General features: G+C 36.9%; 1 protein-coding gene across 1 annotated transcript in view; it reads right to left on the bottom strand.

Annotated features, from left to right (window-relative positions):
• The window catches only part of LOC150098796 (choline transporter-like 1), a 237,964-nt gene that overhangs the window by 49,934 nt on the left and 172,028 nt on the right, over positions 1–16,002 (bottom strand). Inside the window, exon 11 of the mRNA XM_090405754.1 lies at positions 2,545–2,660. Within this exon, the coding sequence (XP_090261880.1) occupies positions 2,545–2,660 (116 nt within the window). The remainder of the gene's footprint in view (positions 1–2,544; positions 2,661–16,002) is intronic.

Genomic DNA, 16,002 nt, shown 5'->3' with positions numbered 1-16,002 from the left:
GGGAAGGGGTCGCTACCCAGACCCATAATGCATAGCATTATACATGCCTGCAAGGAGATGTGCTTTGCATTATGGGTTACAAAGGCAAGTGATGTGAAGTCATTAGCTTCTTTATACGAGTTGCCCAATCCTAAAAATAATTCAGGTGCAAACTTGTTTGCTTACACTTGGATAAAGGATCAAACCAAGTACATCTGATCGTCGACTTACGACCGACTTCCGTTATGGCTGACAGGTCGTAAGTCGATCTGGTTGCATGTCGGACATATATTTATTAACAGTATTCTTTAACCTTTCTAATCTTTTTATCATCTTTATAATTTATTTTTATAATCTTTTAAATTTATAATTATGTATATTGTACATAATGTGAAAAATAATACTGTACATACTGTACTGTAAACACAAAAATACAATCTAAAATTAATTTAAAAATTAATACAAATGAAATTTACAAAATCAGTTTTTAATCTTTGCTTTTGCTGGTTTGTGGATCATCAGGGTCATGTTCTTTGGTTGAGGTAGGAGATGTTCTCTTGATGAGGAACATGCTGAGCTTTGTTTGAACAGTTTGTTTCTTTTTTTCTTCATATATCTCACGATAACAACGCACAGCATCTTGAATGATACGTTCAACCTTTGTGAATCGTTCGACATTAGGGTCTATTGCTTCGAAACTGGCAAGAGCTTTATTCAGTTGCAAAAAAAGAATCTGATAAACTCTTTGCAGCGAATTTCTTTTCTGGCTCCTCTTCTTCCTCTCTCGCTTTTTCTTCTGACACTCTCTGTGCTTCCAATTTAATCAACTCTTCATCTGAAAGTTCTTTTATTTCACAATCTAGCAACTCCTCTACATCTTCTATTTCACATTCTAATTTAAGATTTTTTGCAAGTTTAACTATTTTTTCTGTAATCACTTCCAGTTCCTCTCCTTTTTCAAATCCTTCAAATGTATTTGCATAACATTTCAGATACTTTTTCCAAATTCCCGACAAACAATTCTTTGTTACACATTCCCATGCGGTCGAAATATTCTTGATACGCTGAAGAATGTTATATTGCTTCCAAAAGTCTCGCAAAGATAAATGAACATCAGAATCTATCGCTTTGATGGCTTGTGCGAATGTCGTTCTGAGGTAGTGAGCCTTGAATGCTGAAATAGCACCTTGATTCATGGGTTGAAAGAGAGCGGTTGTGTTAGGTGGCATAAAAACCACTCTAACATCATGTTGAAGGTTGTCCAGATGAGGAGGGTGGCCAGGGGCATTGTCCATAATCAATAAAATCTTGAAAGGGATACCTCTCTCTGCACAATATTCACGAGCCTGGGGAATAAAGCAGTTCATGAGCCAGTCTTCGAACAGTGCTTGAGTCATCCAAGCTTTAGGGTTTGAATGGTAGTAAACGGGCAGTGTGTGCTTGTTGATGTACTTAAATGCATGAGGGTTTTCTGAACGATAAATGAGAAAAGGCTTCAGCTTAAAACCCACGGCATTCCCACCAAGCAACAAAGTCAACCGATCCTTAAAAGCTTTGAATCCTGGCATCCTTTTTGCTTCTTGGTGTATGTACGTACGATAAGACATGCGTTTTCATTGCAAGCCGGTTTCATCTATGTTAAATATTTGTTCCGGTAGATAACCTTCTTCTTTCATTAAAGAGTCGAAACTATCAACGAATTTTTGGGCTTCATCTTCATCTGCACTTCCTGCCTCTTCTGTGGCAAGTACATTATGCAAAGCAAATTTTTTTTTAAAATGCTTAAACCATCCAGTACTAGCCTGAAAATCTTCTGCATAATCGTCTCTGGCAGGTAATTTTAAACTCCAAAACAGACTTCTAGCCTTCGCTTGCACTGTGCAGAGGCTATTGCGTGAATTTTTCTGTATTAAATCTTCCATCCACATAAACAACAATTTCTCCATTTCAGGGATGGGTCCCTGTCATTGTTTGGTTAAAATTGCAGACTTCATAGGTGTGGAACCTTTCACAGCTTCCCAAATTCTTTCTTTGTCCTTAAGTATCGTCGATACTGTGGAATGTGATAACTTCAAGTCACGTGCTATCATATTCACTTTCTTTCCACCTTCATACTTCTGGATAACTTTCATTTTACACTCTAAATCAATAGTTTTCCTTGACTTTTTAGCTGGCATATCTGTAGATGAAGGCATTTTCCTTTTACTAGACATTTTATGGGTAGTATTTCAGTAGAATTTTAATTAATACACCACACACAACAGATGCTTGAAAGCTACTGAGTGTATGTGAGAGATCGTTATCGTACGCGGGTTTATCATACGATAACTATTGTATCTCATAGTTATCGTATGCGCAGCTGCCTGATTTATTATTAATTTTTTTTTTTTTTTTTTTGTGGTCGTAAGTGCAGATGGTCATAAGCCGACGATCAGGTGTATATAATTTCTTGGTATCTTTAATTTATAGTATAACCAAGTGGAAAAACTTCCAAGCAAATGTATATGTTTATGATTAAAAAATAATAATAATAAACTTCATAAATAAAGAAGTGTTTATGCTTACCAATAATGGTGTAGGCATTGTGATGGCAGTATTTCATAAACCTGTCCAGACCAAAAAAACAGCAAAAACAACACTTCCGGAAACATTTAAGTAATCTATTTTGTCTCTTTTTTATCCTAAATCAAGAATTAAAAAATAAAAAAAACATTTATAGATTAATTATAAGGAAATTAATTCATATAAGATTTTATATATGTATACTCATAAGTAGTTTAGAAGGATGTATATCAATGAAATATGTAAATAATGTTTTCTAAGAAAAGTGGATTATATATATACTTTTTTATGCTATTATGTGCAAACCATTTAGTAACAAAATTCACCTGGTAAATCTTCCAAAAACCATGGTGATAAATTGGCATGCTATCAGTTTCAATTTAATATAGTGAGAGGTCAATTTACTGAAGAAAGGTACTTTTCTTAAAGGGGAAAGATTCAGATCCTATTGAGTCCATGATACATTTATTGAATGTACATATTCACAAGAATATGGTAATTTTACCACTGCAAATATTTCAACCAGAAACTAACTGATCATCATCAGTGCATCAGCATGTGCCAGATGCCACCTAGTGAGTGGTTACAATAAATAAGATAACAATTAAACACCAATTTTAAAATTAAGTGATTTGAAATAAAATTAAATTCAATTAGATAATGAATGCCACAGCATTATATTAAATTTAAATAAATAGATATACATAATAATAATAATTAAATTAATAAACTATAACACTTTTTATGAATGTTAGTCAAGTGAGCTTTAATTTTCCGTCCTACTAGTTTCACCGATTTTTGCTATGCATCTTCAGGGATACAATTGGTAAGCGATATGAATGTAACAGACTAGGTTTTAACTAACAGTTCTAATTCATACAAAATTAGTATTGTGCAAGACAATGTGCATCTCGGGAACATGATTTATTTGTTACAAGACATAATGTAATTGGCGTGAAAGTTCATTTCTTTGATGTTTAGTGATCTAATTAAAGTTTTCCAAATTTCCAGTAGGATTAGACCTTGATTCTTATTGTTTCCTGTTGAATGGGCGACCATAGTCTGTTACCTTCATATCGCTTACCAATTGTATCTCTGAAAATGCCGATAGCAAAAATCGGTGAAACTAGTAAGACTAAAACTCACTTGATTAACATTCATAAAAAGTGTTATAGTTTATTATACAAGTAGTCAAGAAAAGAAAATCACAATAATTAAATTAATTTAAATGGGAGGGACACTATTGCTTGGTATAGTTCGCCCACCGTTTCCAGGTCCCTGCTTCGCGTCTTTCCAAGAATAGTCGATTCATGCTGAAGGGGAGAAAAAAATGAAGGACGTCCGAATTGGTCGCCAACACTCGAAATCACGTGCTTTATAGGTAAAAATTTCCAACTGTTATACAAGCAACATAGTTAACTACAATAATCATAAAAGAGAAGTTAATTTTCTGACCGGTAATAATAAACAACTCATCCCACTATACGGACTGATTACCCTATTATCGGAATGGATTCTTCTTTTTTTGAGATGCGCAGAAGTGTCGAGGGACCTCAAATCAGTGGGCGAATTATATTTATGAGGATGACTATTCTCAAAATTTGGCAATAGAGAGAGAGTGTGTGTGTGTCATTCCGATTTAAATTTGGGAGGTGTAGAAGTGTTTCAGCACTCTCTTTAAATAACTGCTCAAACCAAAACCTGAATCAATGTAAAAGGCAAGTCCACTTCCTACACTATCCTATGGTCCAATGACCATAGGATAGTGTAGGAGGTGTCCACTCCATGCTGAGCAAGTGTAGATTTTTCAGGTTTATTGTTGTTAATATAAGATTGGTGTTCTTGGGGTCATTTTTCAACAGAACATGCTGTTTGTCCAAAATACAAGCAGGTGCACTCACATTGAACTTGATAAACATCAGGGAGAAAGAGAGTGAGGGATTGTTTGTCTTTTGTGGATGGTAACCAAGAGGAGATTTTGTTAACAGGAAAAAAAAGTAAGAACTAAATTATAAAAAAATAAAATGAGTCCATGATTACATTTGCTGGATGTGTAAACAAGTCTGTTCAAATAAGCATCAGGATGAGACATATTTCGATGTCAACTTCACAGATAGTTCAGAATGTGCCTTTACAGATTTAAGCAAGTTAATCAAAGGATGATGGTTGCTGTAATGTAGTAATCTGCTCTAGTGAGCCAATAAAAGTAAACATGTTTTGTTTTGTGGCAATTTTTACAAAATGTACAAAAGTGCATAGCAAGATGTTCGTATTAACTTTTATTTTAAAGTTGGCAAAATGAGTAGCAAAATATATAACAATTTACTGAAAAAATGTAGGATATACAGGCCGTTGAGTGAATCCACAATTAAAGAATGATGAACTTAAATTACTGGATGATCATTAATATCAAGTAATCACAAAATTGTATGCCAGATGACAGAAAGGGATAAAAATTCTACTAATTTCTGTGACTCAATTCAAATGATGACCTGAATGAAGCATTTTTCACCAAAGATATTGCCTTGTCAGCCAACAAAGAGCACCATTTTCAGCCGGAAACAGCACATCTCAAAAAAGTTCCTTGCTCATTACACAGAACTTTTTTTCCCCCATCAAAGTCCAACTTTTTTTTTTGAATGGCTAGAATGATTTGACAATAGTAACATCTTAAAAATGGATTTCAATAAAATGTTTCCAAGAGCTGAGACGATGGACAACTTGTGTTGTTGTAGAAAGGGCTTACTTTGAAAAAGAATAACCCTAACAATCCTAACCTAACTGAACCAAACAACACACTAGATATTTTCCACCAAGAGTAATCAACTCTTGGTTGAGCAGGGCAACTGCATCACAATCCACTTATCAGCTTAGAAGTAACACCCTTGTCACCTCCCAAAAGGAGAGAGGGGGGGGGAAAGAGATTTTCCTGCAATTTAACAGAGCAATGTGAATAATGATCACATAACTGTTACTTTCATGTAAATTTGTAATATTGTCTTATAGTAATTGTTATTTGCATATATTTTTACTTTTTTTTACTAAATAGCTTAAGGAAATTACAACGTATACTAGGATATACATTAAAATAAATTTTAACACACTTGCAATATTTCGGCAACGTCACGTTGCCATTTTCACAGGAACTTAAAAACAAGACACGTGCACGCAAGCACAACAAACAGTAAATGAGGACGAAGCAGAAGCTATTCTTTCTCATGAAAGTCCTGATGGTTACCCCCCCCCTAGCGAGCAATGTTGGTATTCTTGGGCGATTGGGGTGAAGGTCTTCTGATGTTGGTTTCCCAAATGTGGGGCAGTCTCATGCAACCAAATTTGTTCAGGTTTGGATTGTTTCTTAGGGCCGAGGTTGATTCCATGAAAAGCCTTTCGTATTTGAATTTACTACGGTGTATTATCATGGCTTTCTTCCATTGTATTTTATGGCGGGTATTCAGCGCATGGTCTGTAACACCAGAGTGGCTGTATTAGTGAAACCGGATGTAGTCCTTGTGTTCTGAAATTCTGATATTAGCTGTCCTGCCTGTTTGGCCAAAGTAGGACAGCTTACAGCTGCAAGGGACCTGGTATACACCAGGTAGGTTTAGAGGGGGAGGTTGGTCTTTAGTAGAGCGGATAAGGGATGCCAATTTTTTATATGGTCTGTAACAAGAAGTTAAGTCAAGTTTTTTTAGGATTTTTGTAATTTTTTTCAAGGTGCCTCAGATATAGGGTATGGTGATGGATTTAGAGTAATTCTTGTTGTGAGGTGGGGGGGGGGTTACTGATTTCAATGTTTTTTTTTTGGAGGGGGTAGCCATTAGCTGAGAAAGTGTTGAGAATGTGGTTTAGTTCTGTGGTTAGGGCACTGTCATTTGAACAGATAAGTTTAACCCTCTTGTGTAGTGTCTTAATGACTCCATATTGTTGTGCGTGTGTGTGGGGAGGGATTTTTGGTGAATGTATCTGCCTGTATGGGATGGTTTTCTATAGACTGAGAAAAACCAAGGTTCCATCAGGCTGGCAGGTGACTAGTGTGTCTAAGAAAGGAAGGCAGTTGTTTTTTTCTTCTTCCAGGGTGAATTTGATTCTGGGGTGTTGGTTGTTTAAGTGTGTTAGGAAGGAGAGGAGTGCATCAGAGCCATGTGGCCAAATAGCGAACACATCATCAACATAGCGAAGACATATGGTTGGTTTTTGTGGGGGTAGAGTTCAAGGCTTTCTCTTCAAAAGTCTCCATATAAAAGTTGCCCAAGGGTAGGGAGAGTGGAGAACCCATGGCTGTCCCCTTTATTTGTTTGTAGAATTTTCCTTGCCAAACAAAATAGCCTGAGTTAATTGTGAACTGAAATAAGGCTGTGATATTGGGAGGAAATTTAGCTTGGATTAGCTCTAAGGATTCTTTAAGTGGGACATTTGTGAATAAGGAGGAGATATCAACACTGACCATTATGTCAGTGTGTTTGAGTATAAGGTTTTCTGTGCTGGCTTTGAAGTGGGCTGAGTTTTTTTTATGTGTGAAGGTGTGTTGCCAGTATAGTGTGTGAGAGCTTTGGCCAAATGTTTAGCTAGTTTGTATGTGGGAGAATCAATATGGGACTTAATGGCACATTTTCCTTATGTACTTTTGGGAGTTCATAAATACTGCCAGGATAATCAGGTAATCTCAAACTGTGTCAAATTTAAGCACCATTTCTCTTCGACAAAGGCTCTTCGTATTTATAACCACGCCGGCCAAGCTTTGCTCAGGAAACAAATTGCTGCGACTCGCCGTTTCCTGAATGTTGCTAACTTAGCCATCCAGGCACTCGAAGATGACCTTTCAAGCACCTTTAGTCACAAAATTTGGTATATTTTATACATCTCGTGCACTGCTGCGGAGAAAGAATTTTAAAAAAGTACAAGTTCGACACATCAAAAAATTTGAAAATTTAAAAAAGAACTCAAACTCGAAACCACAACTTCCTACCGAAATGGTAGTCAACCTTTTGTCAGTTAGTGTGAAACCTGAAGCACTCGACGCTCTCTCACATGACTACAACTTCGCCATTGTACCCAGAAGAATACCTTCTGGGTACAATGGCAAAAGATATTATGATACGAATTGAACGCGAGATATGACACCTTCCAAACCACATCACCAACGATATTAGACTGGATGTGACTTGTGTTCTGACCAAAGCAAAACCACCAAAAACTAACATGCCTAGTAAAGAAATTAAAATCTCTACTAGAATTAAAGAAAAACAAGGAAATAATAATCATCAAAGCAGATAAAGGGAACACCACAGTATTGCTTAACCAAAAGGATTACACAGGTGAACTGAATGCTCTATTGTTAGATCTGGCTACTTACCTCTCTGATGAGTACAATCCCACCAACTCACAAATTAGAAAATTCCACAGGCTCCTTAAGGTTATTTCTTGGCCTGTAGAAGTCACTAACAAATTAAAACCATTTAACTCCCCCCCCCCCCCCTCATATTTATGGACTCCCAAAAGTACATAAGGAAAATGTGCCATTACGTCTCATAGTGGATGACACTGATTCCCCCACATACAAACTAGCTAAACATTTGGCCAAAGGTTTCACACACTATACTGGCAACACACCTTCACACATAAAAAACTCAACCCACTTCAAAGCCAGCATAGAAAACCTTATCATCAAACACACTAACGTAATGGTCAGTGTTGATGTCTCCTCCTTATTCACAAATGTCCCACTCAAAGAATCCTTAGAGCTAATCCAAGCTAAATTTCCTCCTGATATCACAGCCTTATTTCAGTTCACAATTAACTCAGGCTATTTTGTTTGGCAAGGAAAATTCTACAAACAAATAGAGGGGGACAGCCACGGGTTCTCCACATTTCCCCACCCTTGGCCAACTTTTATATGGAGACTTTTGAAGAGAAAGTCTTAAACTCTCTCCCACAAAAACCAACCATATGGCTTCACTATGTTGATGATGTGTTCACTATTTGGCCACATGGCTCCGATGCACTCCTCTCCTTCCTAACACCCTTAACAACCAACACCCCAGAATCAAATTCACCCTGGAAGAAGAAAAAAACAGCTGCCTTCCTTTCTTCCGCCAGCCTGATGGAGCCTTGGTTTTCTCAGTCTATAAAAAATCCACCCATACAGGCAGATACATCCACCAGCAATTCCCCGCCCCCATAACAATATGGAGTCATTAAGATACTACACAACAGGGTTAAACTTATCTGTTCAGATGACAATGCCCTAACCACAGAACTAAACCACATTGTCAACACTTTCTCAGCCAATGGCTACCCCCCCCCCCAAAAAAAAATAGGACCTGGTGTATACCAGGTCCCCTGCAGCTGTAAGCTGTCCTACTTTGGCCAAACAGGCAGGACAGCTAATATCAGAATTTCAGAACACAAGGACTACATCCGGTTTTTTCACCAATACAGCCACACTCTGGTCTTGCAGACCAGAGTGGCTGTATTTATATATGTATAAATATATAAATACATATTATATGTATATTGCATGTACATACACATATGTATATGCAATATACATATATATATATTGCATATAATATGAGCTGGATACCCGCCATAGAATACGGTGGAAGAAAGCCACGATAATACACCGTAGTAAATTCAAATATGAAAGGCTTTTAATGGAATCAGCCTCAGCCCTAAGAAACAATCCAAACATCAACAAATTTGGTTGCATGAGACTGCCCCAAATTTGGGAAACCTATATCAGAAGACCTTCAGCCCAATCACCCAAGAATACCAACATTGCCCACTAGGGGCACCATCAGGACTTTTAGGAGAAAGAATAGTTTCCTTTCAATATTTCAGCAATTCCAAGGGTTTCCTTTCAATATTTCAGCAATTCCAATTGCTGAAATATTGGAAGTGTATTAAAATTTATTTTAATGTATGTATCCTAGTATACGTTGTAATTTCCTTAAGCTATTTAGTAAAAATGCATAACCAACGTCTAAGCCTTTCCACGAGAAGTATTTGCATATATGTAATATCATCTTATAATAACTGTTATTCTCATGTAACTGTAATATTACCTTATTTCAACAATCAATGAGCATGTAAACCCTCTGCCTGACTGCAGAGAATCAATGCTGGTTAATCTTTGCACATAAGATTGTTATTTTTAATTTAAAAAAAAAATTCACCCAACTTTCAATGCAGACATACAGTGGATGCTTTGGCGTGACATCCTACTGACTTTAACAAAGCTCCCAATTCTGACCCAGAGAATCCAATCTTTGTAACACCTTAGATACTTTGGAATATACACATCTTATCTATTTTACAAACAGAGAGATAATCTAACCATACACACAGCCATAAAGATTATTGGTGTCTTTTCCATACAGACTAGAGCACACATAGGATATGTAACTTCTAAGGCTGTCACCTACAATTTTACTTAAAAAAGTACAAGAGAAAACCATTACTCATCTATTATCATCACCTTAAGAAAAACTTACGCAGGAAGTTGTACAGTTGATTCTTGCTTGAATACTACCACCACCACAGCCCAATTCAACACAGAGTGGAACCTAAACAGTACTCTCCTCTGGAAGGGAAAGATAAAACAAGCTTTCTTGTATAGCCACCAAGAACTACAACATGTTCTCTACACCAAGAGAGAGAGAGAGAGAGAGAGAGAGAGAGAATTATCCTTCTTTTCTTTTGTTTCAATGTAATTTATAAAATATCTCTATCCTTCTATATGTATTTTGTAAAATGTAAATAGCCTGTTGCTTCCCATTTCTTCAAATGTATATTTTTTTTTACTGCTCAATTAAAAAAAATATATATTCTATTGACAGGTACCATGAAATTAGTCAGATGTATTTTTTTCCTCTGTGTTTTTTATGAGTTGTTGCTTCCCATTTCTTCAAATGCATATTTTTTTTTTAATGCTCAATTACAAAAAAAAAAACATTCTATTGACAGGTGGCATGAAACTAGTCAGATGTATTTTTTTCCTCTGTGTTTTTTATGAGTTATCCACAAGGTGATGCCCTACCATTTTATACTTTTTGATTTGTCGCTTCAAAGAGCTATCTATTCATAAAAGTGACATATGTATATGTGTAACAAAGTCTTAAACCAGTTCTCTATCTACCAATACAAACTATATCCCCATACTGCCGGCCAACCAGGATGACAGTATGGAGAGATAGTTTGCTTGGTTGGCTGAATGGTTAGCATACTCGCTCTCCACCAAACAGGTCACAGATTTGAATCCTGTCATGGGTATGGATGTTTGTGATTATCTTTAGGTGGGAGATTAATTTTGTTGCTTGGTGTGAGACACTGTTCCGCTTATTGGAGGCCTAAAGTGGCATGAAGAAGTTTCATGTTTGATCTCTAGAGCAGGATTTCCAGACTGTAAAAAAATAAAAAATAAATAAATTACAAAGAAAAATTATAGAAAATTATATAAACAATAGCAGGGGAGAATCTTTAGCCCACCCACAGTACAAACATGCTATAGGTTTACTAATAACCTTTCATAAATGGGAACTACATATATATATAAAATATAATATTAGTGTTATATTGCTGTAGCTGAAATGCCATAGCTTATACCATATATATATATATATATATATATATTGTTGCATGCCAGGACTACCTGTTCCTAGCAACTGGATTAGTAATTACAGCAACTGTCCTCACTACTGCAAATGAAGAAAGAAAGCAGAAACTCTTCACTAGTTTGCTCCAGGAAGATTAAAAGAACTTTCAGAAGGAAAACAGGTCAGTAATTTTCAGTACTTATGCTAATGTAGTAGCAAAGCTAAAACCATATTGTCAGCAAAAATACTTCTTTCACATGTTTATATGGTACCAGTAAACAGCCAATTAAATTGCAGTTCAGCAAACAACCCAGCTAACAATATTATTTCCAGAGCAAATAGGATAGTCATTTTTGCTACTAAAGAAAACACTCCTTTGGAAGATTATCTGACAGTAACTGCCAAGATTATACCACAAAAAAAATATTACTCTTGTATCCTGTAGAACAGAACCATACAGGTTTACTTCAGTCATACCTCATGAGCACAGACAGTGCAGCAACAAGGCACTAATAATCTAACAGATACTTGCACTAACTTAACCATACCAAACGTTTTCCCCCTAAAACCACTCACCAGTTTCTTAGAGGGCTCTTAAAAAATACTGTTCTATTGCCAGTAAAATATCTACACTGTCAGCAGCCACTACAAAGCCTGAATTTGTGCACATCCAAAGCTTCTGAAGACAAGCACTAATGCACTTCCAAGAAAACGATACACTAAACAAGTTGCTGAAGATCACCAACATGGATATAAATGGAATCACGTACACCTTATATGTATCATCTCATCACAGTGCTTTTACTGCCATGAAGAGGTTGAGGTTTACATTAGAAAGAACTGTCACTGTGCTTCTAGTAACATGAGTTGGAGGGAGAAAAACTGTTGAGAGCTGCCTTATCTTTAAGAGATGTTAGTTACTATTGTATCTCCAAGATGAGAGAGGTGGAAATATGGCAAGTCACAAGTTTTGCCCAACAGACTTGGTGAGGGACCAGAAGACTAGACTACTATTTGAGGAGGAAGCAATCTTAATGCATTTGGCCCTTATTTATGATTTAGTTCTGGTCGAAATTCCAGTTGAAAGGCAACTCATAACTACTATTTTTCATGAAATTACAACAACAACCATGGGTTCAATGCCCGTAGGTTTCTGATACCATCTTGATAAGATTCTTCAACTGCATTCTATTTTGTACAAAATGACTCAGTTTGTGTATAGAGTTTCTGCACCATTTGACGATGCTATCGCACCGTTCTCTGTTTGGTCTTCCTCTTTTGTTCTTTCCTTCAACATTCTAAAGAGCAACATTTTTAATTTTCTCTCATTGTTCATTCTAAATATATGGCAAAATAGATGTACTTTCCTTTTGATTCTTTTCTGTATCAGGTTTTCTTTTGGTTGTATTTATCAGAAAGTGAACAATCCTCAAGATCTTTCTATAGCACTTCCTCTTAAATGTTAATATCCTCCTTTCAGATTCTCTCAGGAGTACCCAGGCCTCACATCCACAGAGCATGAAATTACAACATAGACTAAATATTAATTATCATAACATTAATAAATACTTCCTATATTTCGGCAACACTACATTGCCATCATTAGGGATCACAAAACAATGATATGTGAACACAGGCACTGGATAAATGAGGAGTCCAAAATGGTACCCCCCCCCCCCCTAGTGGGCTAAACTGGGTGGTCCTGGCCATTGGGCTGAAGATCTGAGGATGAATGCTTTCCAAATTTGGGGCAGTTTCATGCCCCCAAATTTGTTGAGGTTTGGAAAGTTTCTCAGGGCTGAGGCACATTCCAGGAATAGCCTCTCATATTTGTATTTGCTGTGGTGCAAAAAAGAGTGGCCTTCTTCCAGCGTATCCTGTGGTGAGTGTCCAAAGCATGGTCAGTAAATCCAGAGTGGCTGTAATGGTGGAAATGGATGTAGTCCATGTGTTCAGAAATTCTGATATTGGCTGTACTGCTTGTCTGGCCATAGTAGGACAGTTTGCAACTGCAAGGAATCTGGTAGACACCTGTTAGGTCTAGGGAATGTGGCTGGTCTTTGGTGGAGCAGATAAGGATAACCAATTTTTTACATGGTCTGTAAGTGGTCGTAAGGTGTATATATTTAGGATTTTTGTTAATTTTTCAGATGGGCCCTGGATATATGGAATACCAATAGGTGTGTAATCTCTGCTCTGAATGAATGGGGGGGGGGAAGAGGGTTGAAGTTACAGGATCTTAATATTTTGTGGGGATCATAGTCATTGACTAAGAAAGTGCTGAGAATGTGGTCAAGTTCAGTTAGGGCAGTGCTATCAGAACTGACAGATGGAGGGGACAGTCATGTAAACAGAGAATACCACATATCAGGCTGGCAAGTGATCAGATTGAGACTGTTGTTGCTTTTTTTTTTTTTTTCTCTAAGGTAACCTAATCCTGGGATGTTGACTGTTTATATGGGGACAGAGTTTAAGGATTTTTCTTCAAAGGTCTCCATGAAGAAGCTGGCCAAGGGTGGAGAACTCGTGGCTGTCCCTTCTATCTGTTTGTAGAATTTTTCTTGCCATGAAATAGCCAGAGTTCATGGTGAAATGAAACAGGGAGGAAATATGGCTTGGATAAGGTTTAGGGTATCTTCTTTGGGTGAGACATTTGTGAATAGAGAGGAGACATCAAAAATGACCATTAAGTCAGTGTGTTGGAGTGTTGGTTTTCCATACTGGCTTAAAGTAGGCTTTTTTTTTTTTTTTATGTATATGTGAAGGATTGTTATAGTATATGTATCTTGGCCATGAGAGGTTGTTGAGCCTAAAGCGAAAGGTAAGATATTATGGAAAATATCATAGAACGCCTTAATATTTCACGTGCATTATGTTTTGCCGACCTGGTTGGCCGGAAAAACTTTGTTTCACAGACAATCACAAAAATATTTGTGATTGTCTGTGAAAATACTAGTGGTGGTCAGAGGTAGATGGTATTGGTGTAGATGATGGAAGTAGTTGTAGTTGGTGGATTGAGTTGTAGAGTAGGTGCCCTCCCTAATTTGTATGTGGGAGAATCAATGCTATCCACAATGGGTAACGGCATATTTTGTTTATGGATTTATATCCAGGTTAGGGGGGGGGTCTAGAATTAAACAGTTCTAGTTTATTGGTGGCTTCCACAGGACAAGAGATGACCATTTTAAGGAGCATGTGACATGTTCTGATTTGTGTATAGGTGGAATCATATTCCAAAGGAAGGTAGGTAGAGAGAGAGAGAGATCTCAAAATAAGGAGGCAAGCTTACCTGTGTAGCGTTTTTGGTTTAAAACTACAGTGGCATTATCCTTATCTGCTCTGGTAATTATTATTCCATTATTTTTAATTTCTTGTAAAGCTTCGTATTCCTTCTTTGAGAGGTTGCATTTTGGTGGTTTAGCATGAGTAAGAACACTGGCTACATCCAGTCTGACGTTGTTGGCAATATGGGTAGAAAGGCTACCTTGTTCTACTTGTATCATTATTTCTTCTGCAGGAATTTTCTTAGGTGCTAGTGCACAATTGTTGCAAAGAGAAAAGCTAATGCCAATATTGTATTTGGAGGGAGAGCTAGTGTAGAAAAGATCCATGTGAGAATGATGAGGATTATCTGGTATTCTGGTAAGTAGGCATATGATTTGCATTTGATCATAATCGCTTCTCTTCCAGCCTAGTCTATGAAGTTAGAGAAGGGAAGCCAAGTGTGCTGATTGCTTCTGGCTTCAGGATGATAGATGATAAGTTAATGACGGTGTTTTGGTATTGTTGAGACTTGGAAATTGAGGTTTTTAATAGATTGTTAAACTTCTTGATATGCTGACATCTTATTTTTCAAATTTTTTGACTGCTGAAGCATTCAAGATGTCAGAAAGAATTGTCCAAAGGTCGATGTTCAACGTGGTGGCAAGCTCCTCTTCTATCACACCAATAACTATGTTTGTGTCAGCAAGGAGATTTGTGAGTAGCAACAATCTGTTCTGGTAAAAAAGCAAAGCTAGTGTGCCTGTATGTGCAAAGAGCCTTTGGTGAAGTGAACCAGTGTTTCAATTTAGCACAATTCGAGATGACATAATTATCCCAGCAGTGTTTTAAAGGGCTAATCTATTCAGTTGTCTGGAAATCCTCAGCTTACTGTATTAATGGGCTTTGTGTGTGATGGGCTCAGTGGATAATGGTAATTCTGGTTGAAAGGCTTATATGTTGGCTATTCATAACTATATTTTTCAGAAAATTACAATGCATACTGGGAAATAAAGGCATTCATCCCAGAAAGAATAATTTCAGTTATATGAGTGGAGTAAGTGCTTGGATCAGGAGAATGGGAACAATAATCAGAAAATGAAAAAGAGGCAGAGAAATTCTGAAGGTCACCCTAATTGATGCTCTTGTAATGCCATAGGATATGAGTCTTGGCTGGTTGATTTGGATTACAGGCTGAAGCAACTCAGGCTATGAGTCCAGTGTATTATGTCTGTTAATTGTGTGTGTTCTAATAACCAGTCTGCCTATTTTGTGGGATGAAAAATTTGAGTATGCAGGAGGGAAAAAATCCTGCTACCTCCATATGGCTGGGAGAAGAATGGTCAGTGGAAAAAGACATATGGAAAAGATATATGGAGAGCTAGTGTAGAAAAGATCCATGTGAGAATGATGAAGATTATCTGGTATTCTGGTAAGTAGGCATATGATTTGCATTTGATCATAATAGCTTCTCTTCCAGGCTAGTCTATGAAGTTAGAGAAGGAAAGTCAAATGGAATATTCTCCAAGGAAGATTATATCACTGTATGTGTAATTAGACTATATGTCATCAGTTTGAGAGATAAATAATCAAAATGGTCTGT

This window comes from Typopeltis vanoorti, chromosome 15 (assembly GCF_054136105.1).
Source record: "Typopeltis vanoorti isolate ZY-2024b chromosome 15, IOZ_Tvanoo_1.0, whole genome shotgun sequence".
In the NCBI taxonomy this organism is placed as follows: Eukaryota; Metazoa; Arthropoda; class Arachnida; order Uropygi; family Thelyphonidae; genus Typopeltis; species Typopeltis vanoorti.
The sequence above is the reverse complement of the archived record's forward strand: the minus strand, read 5'-3'. Positions and strand labels throughout refer to the sequence as shown.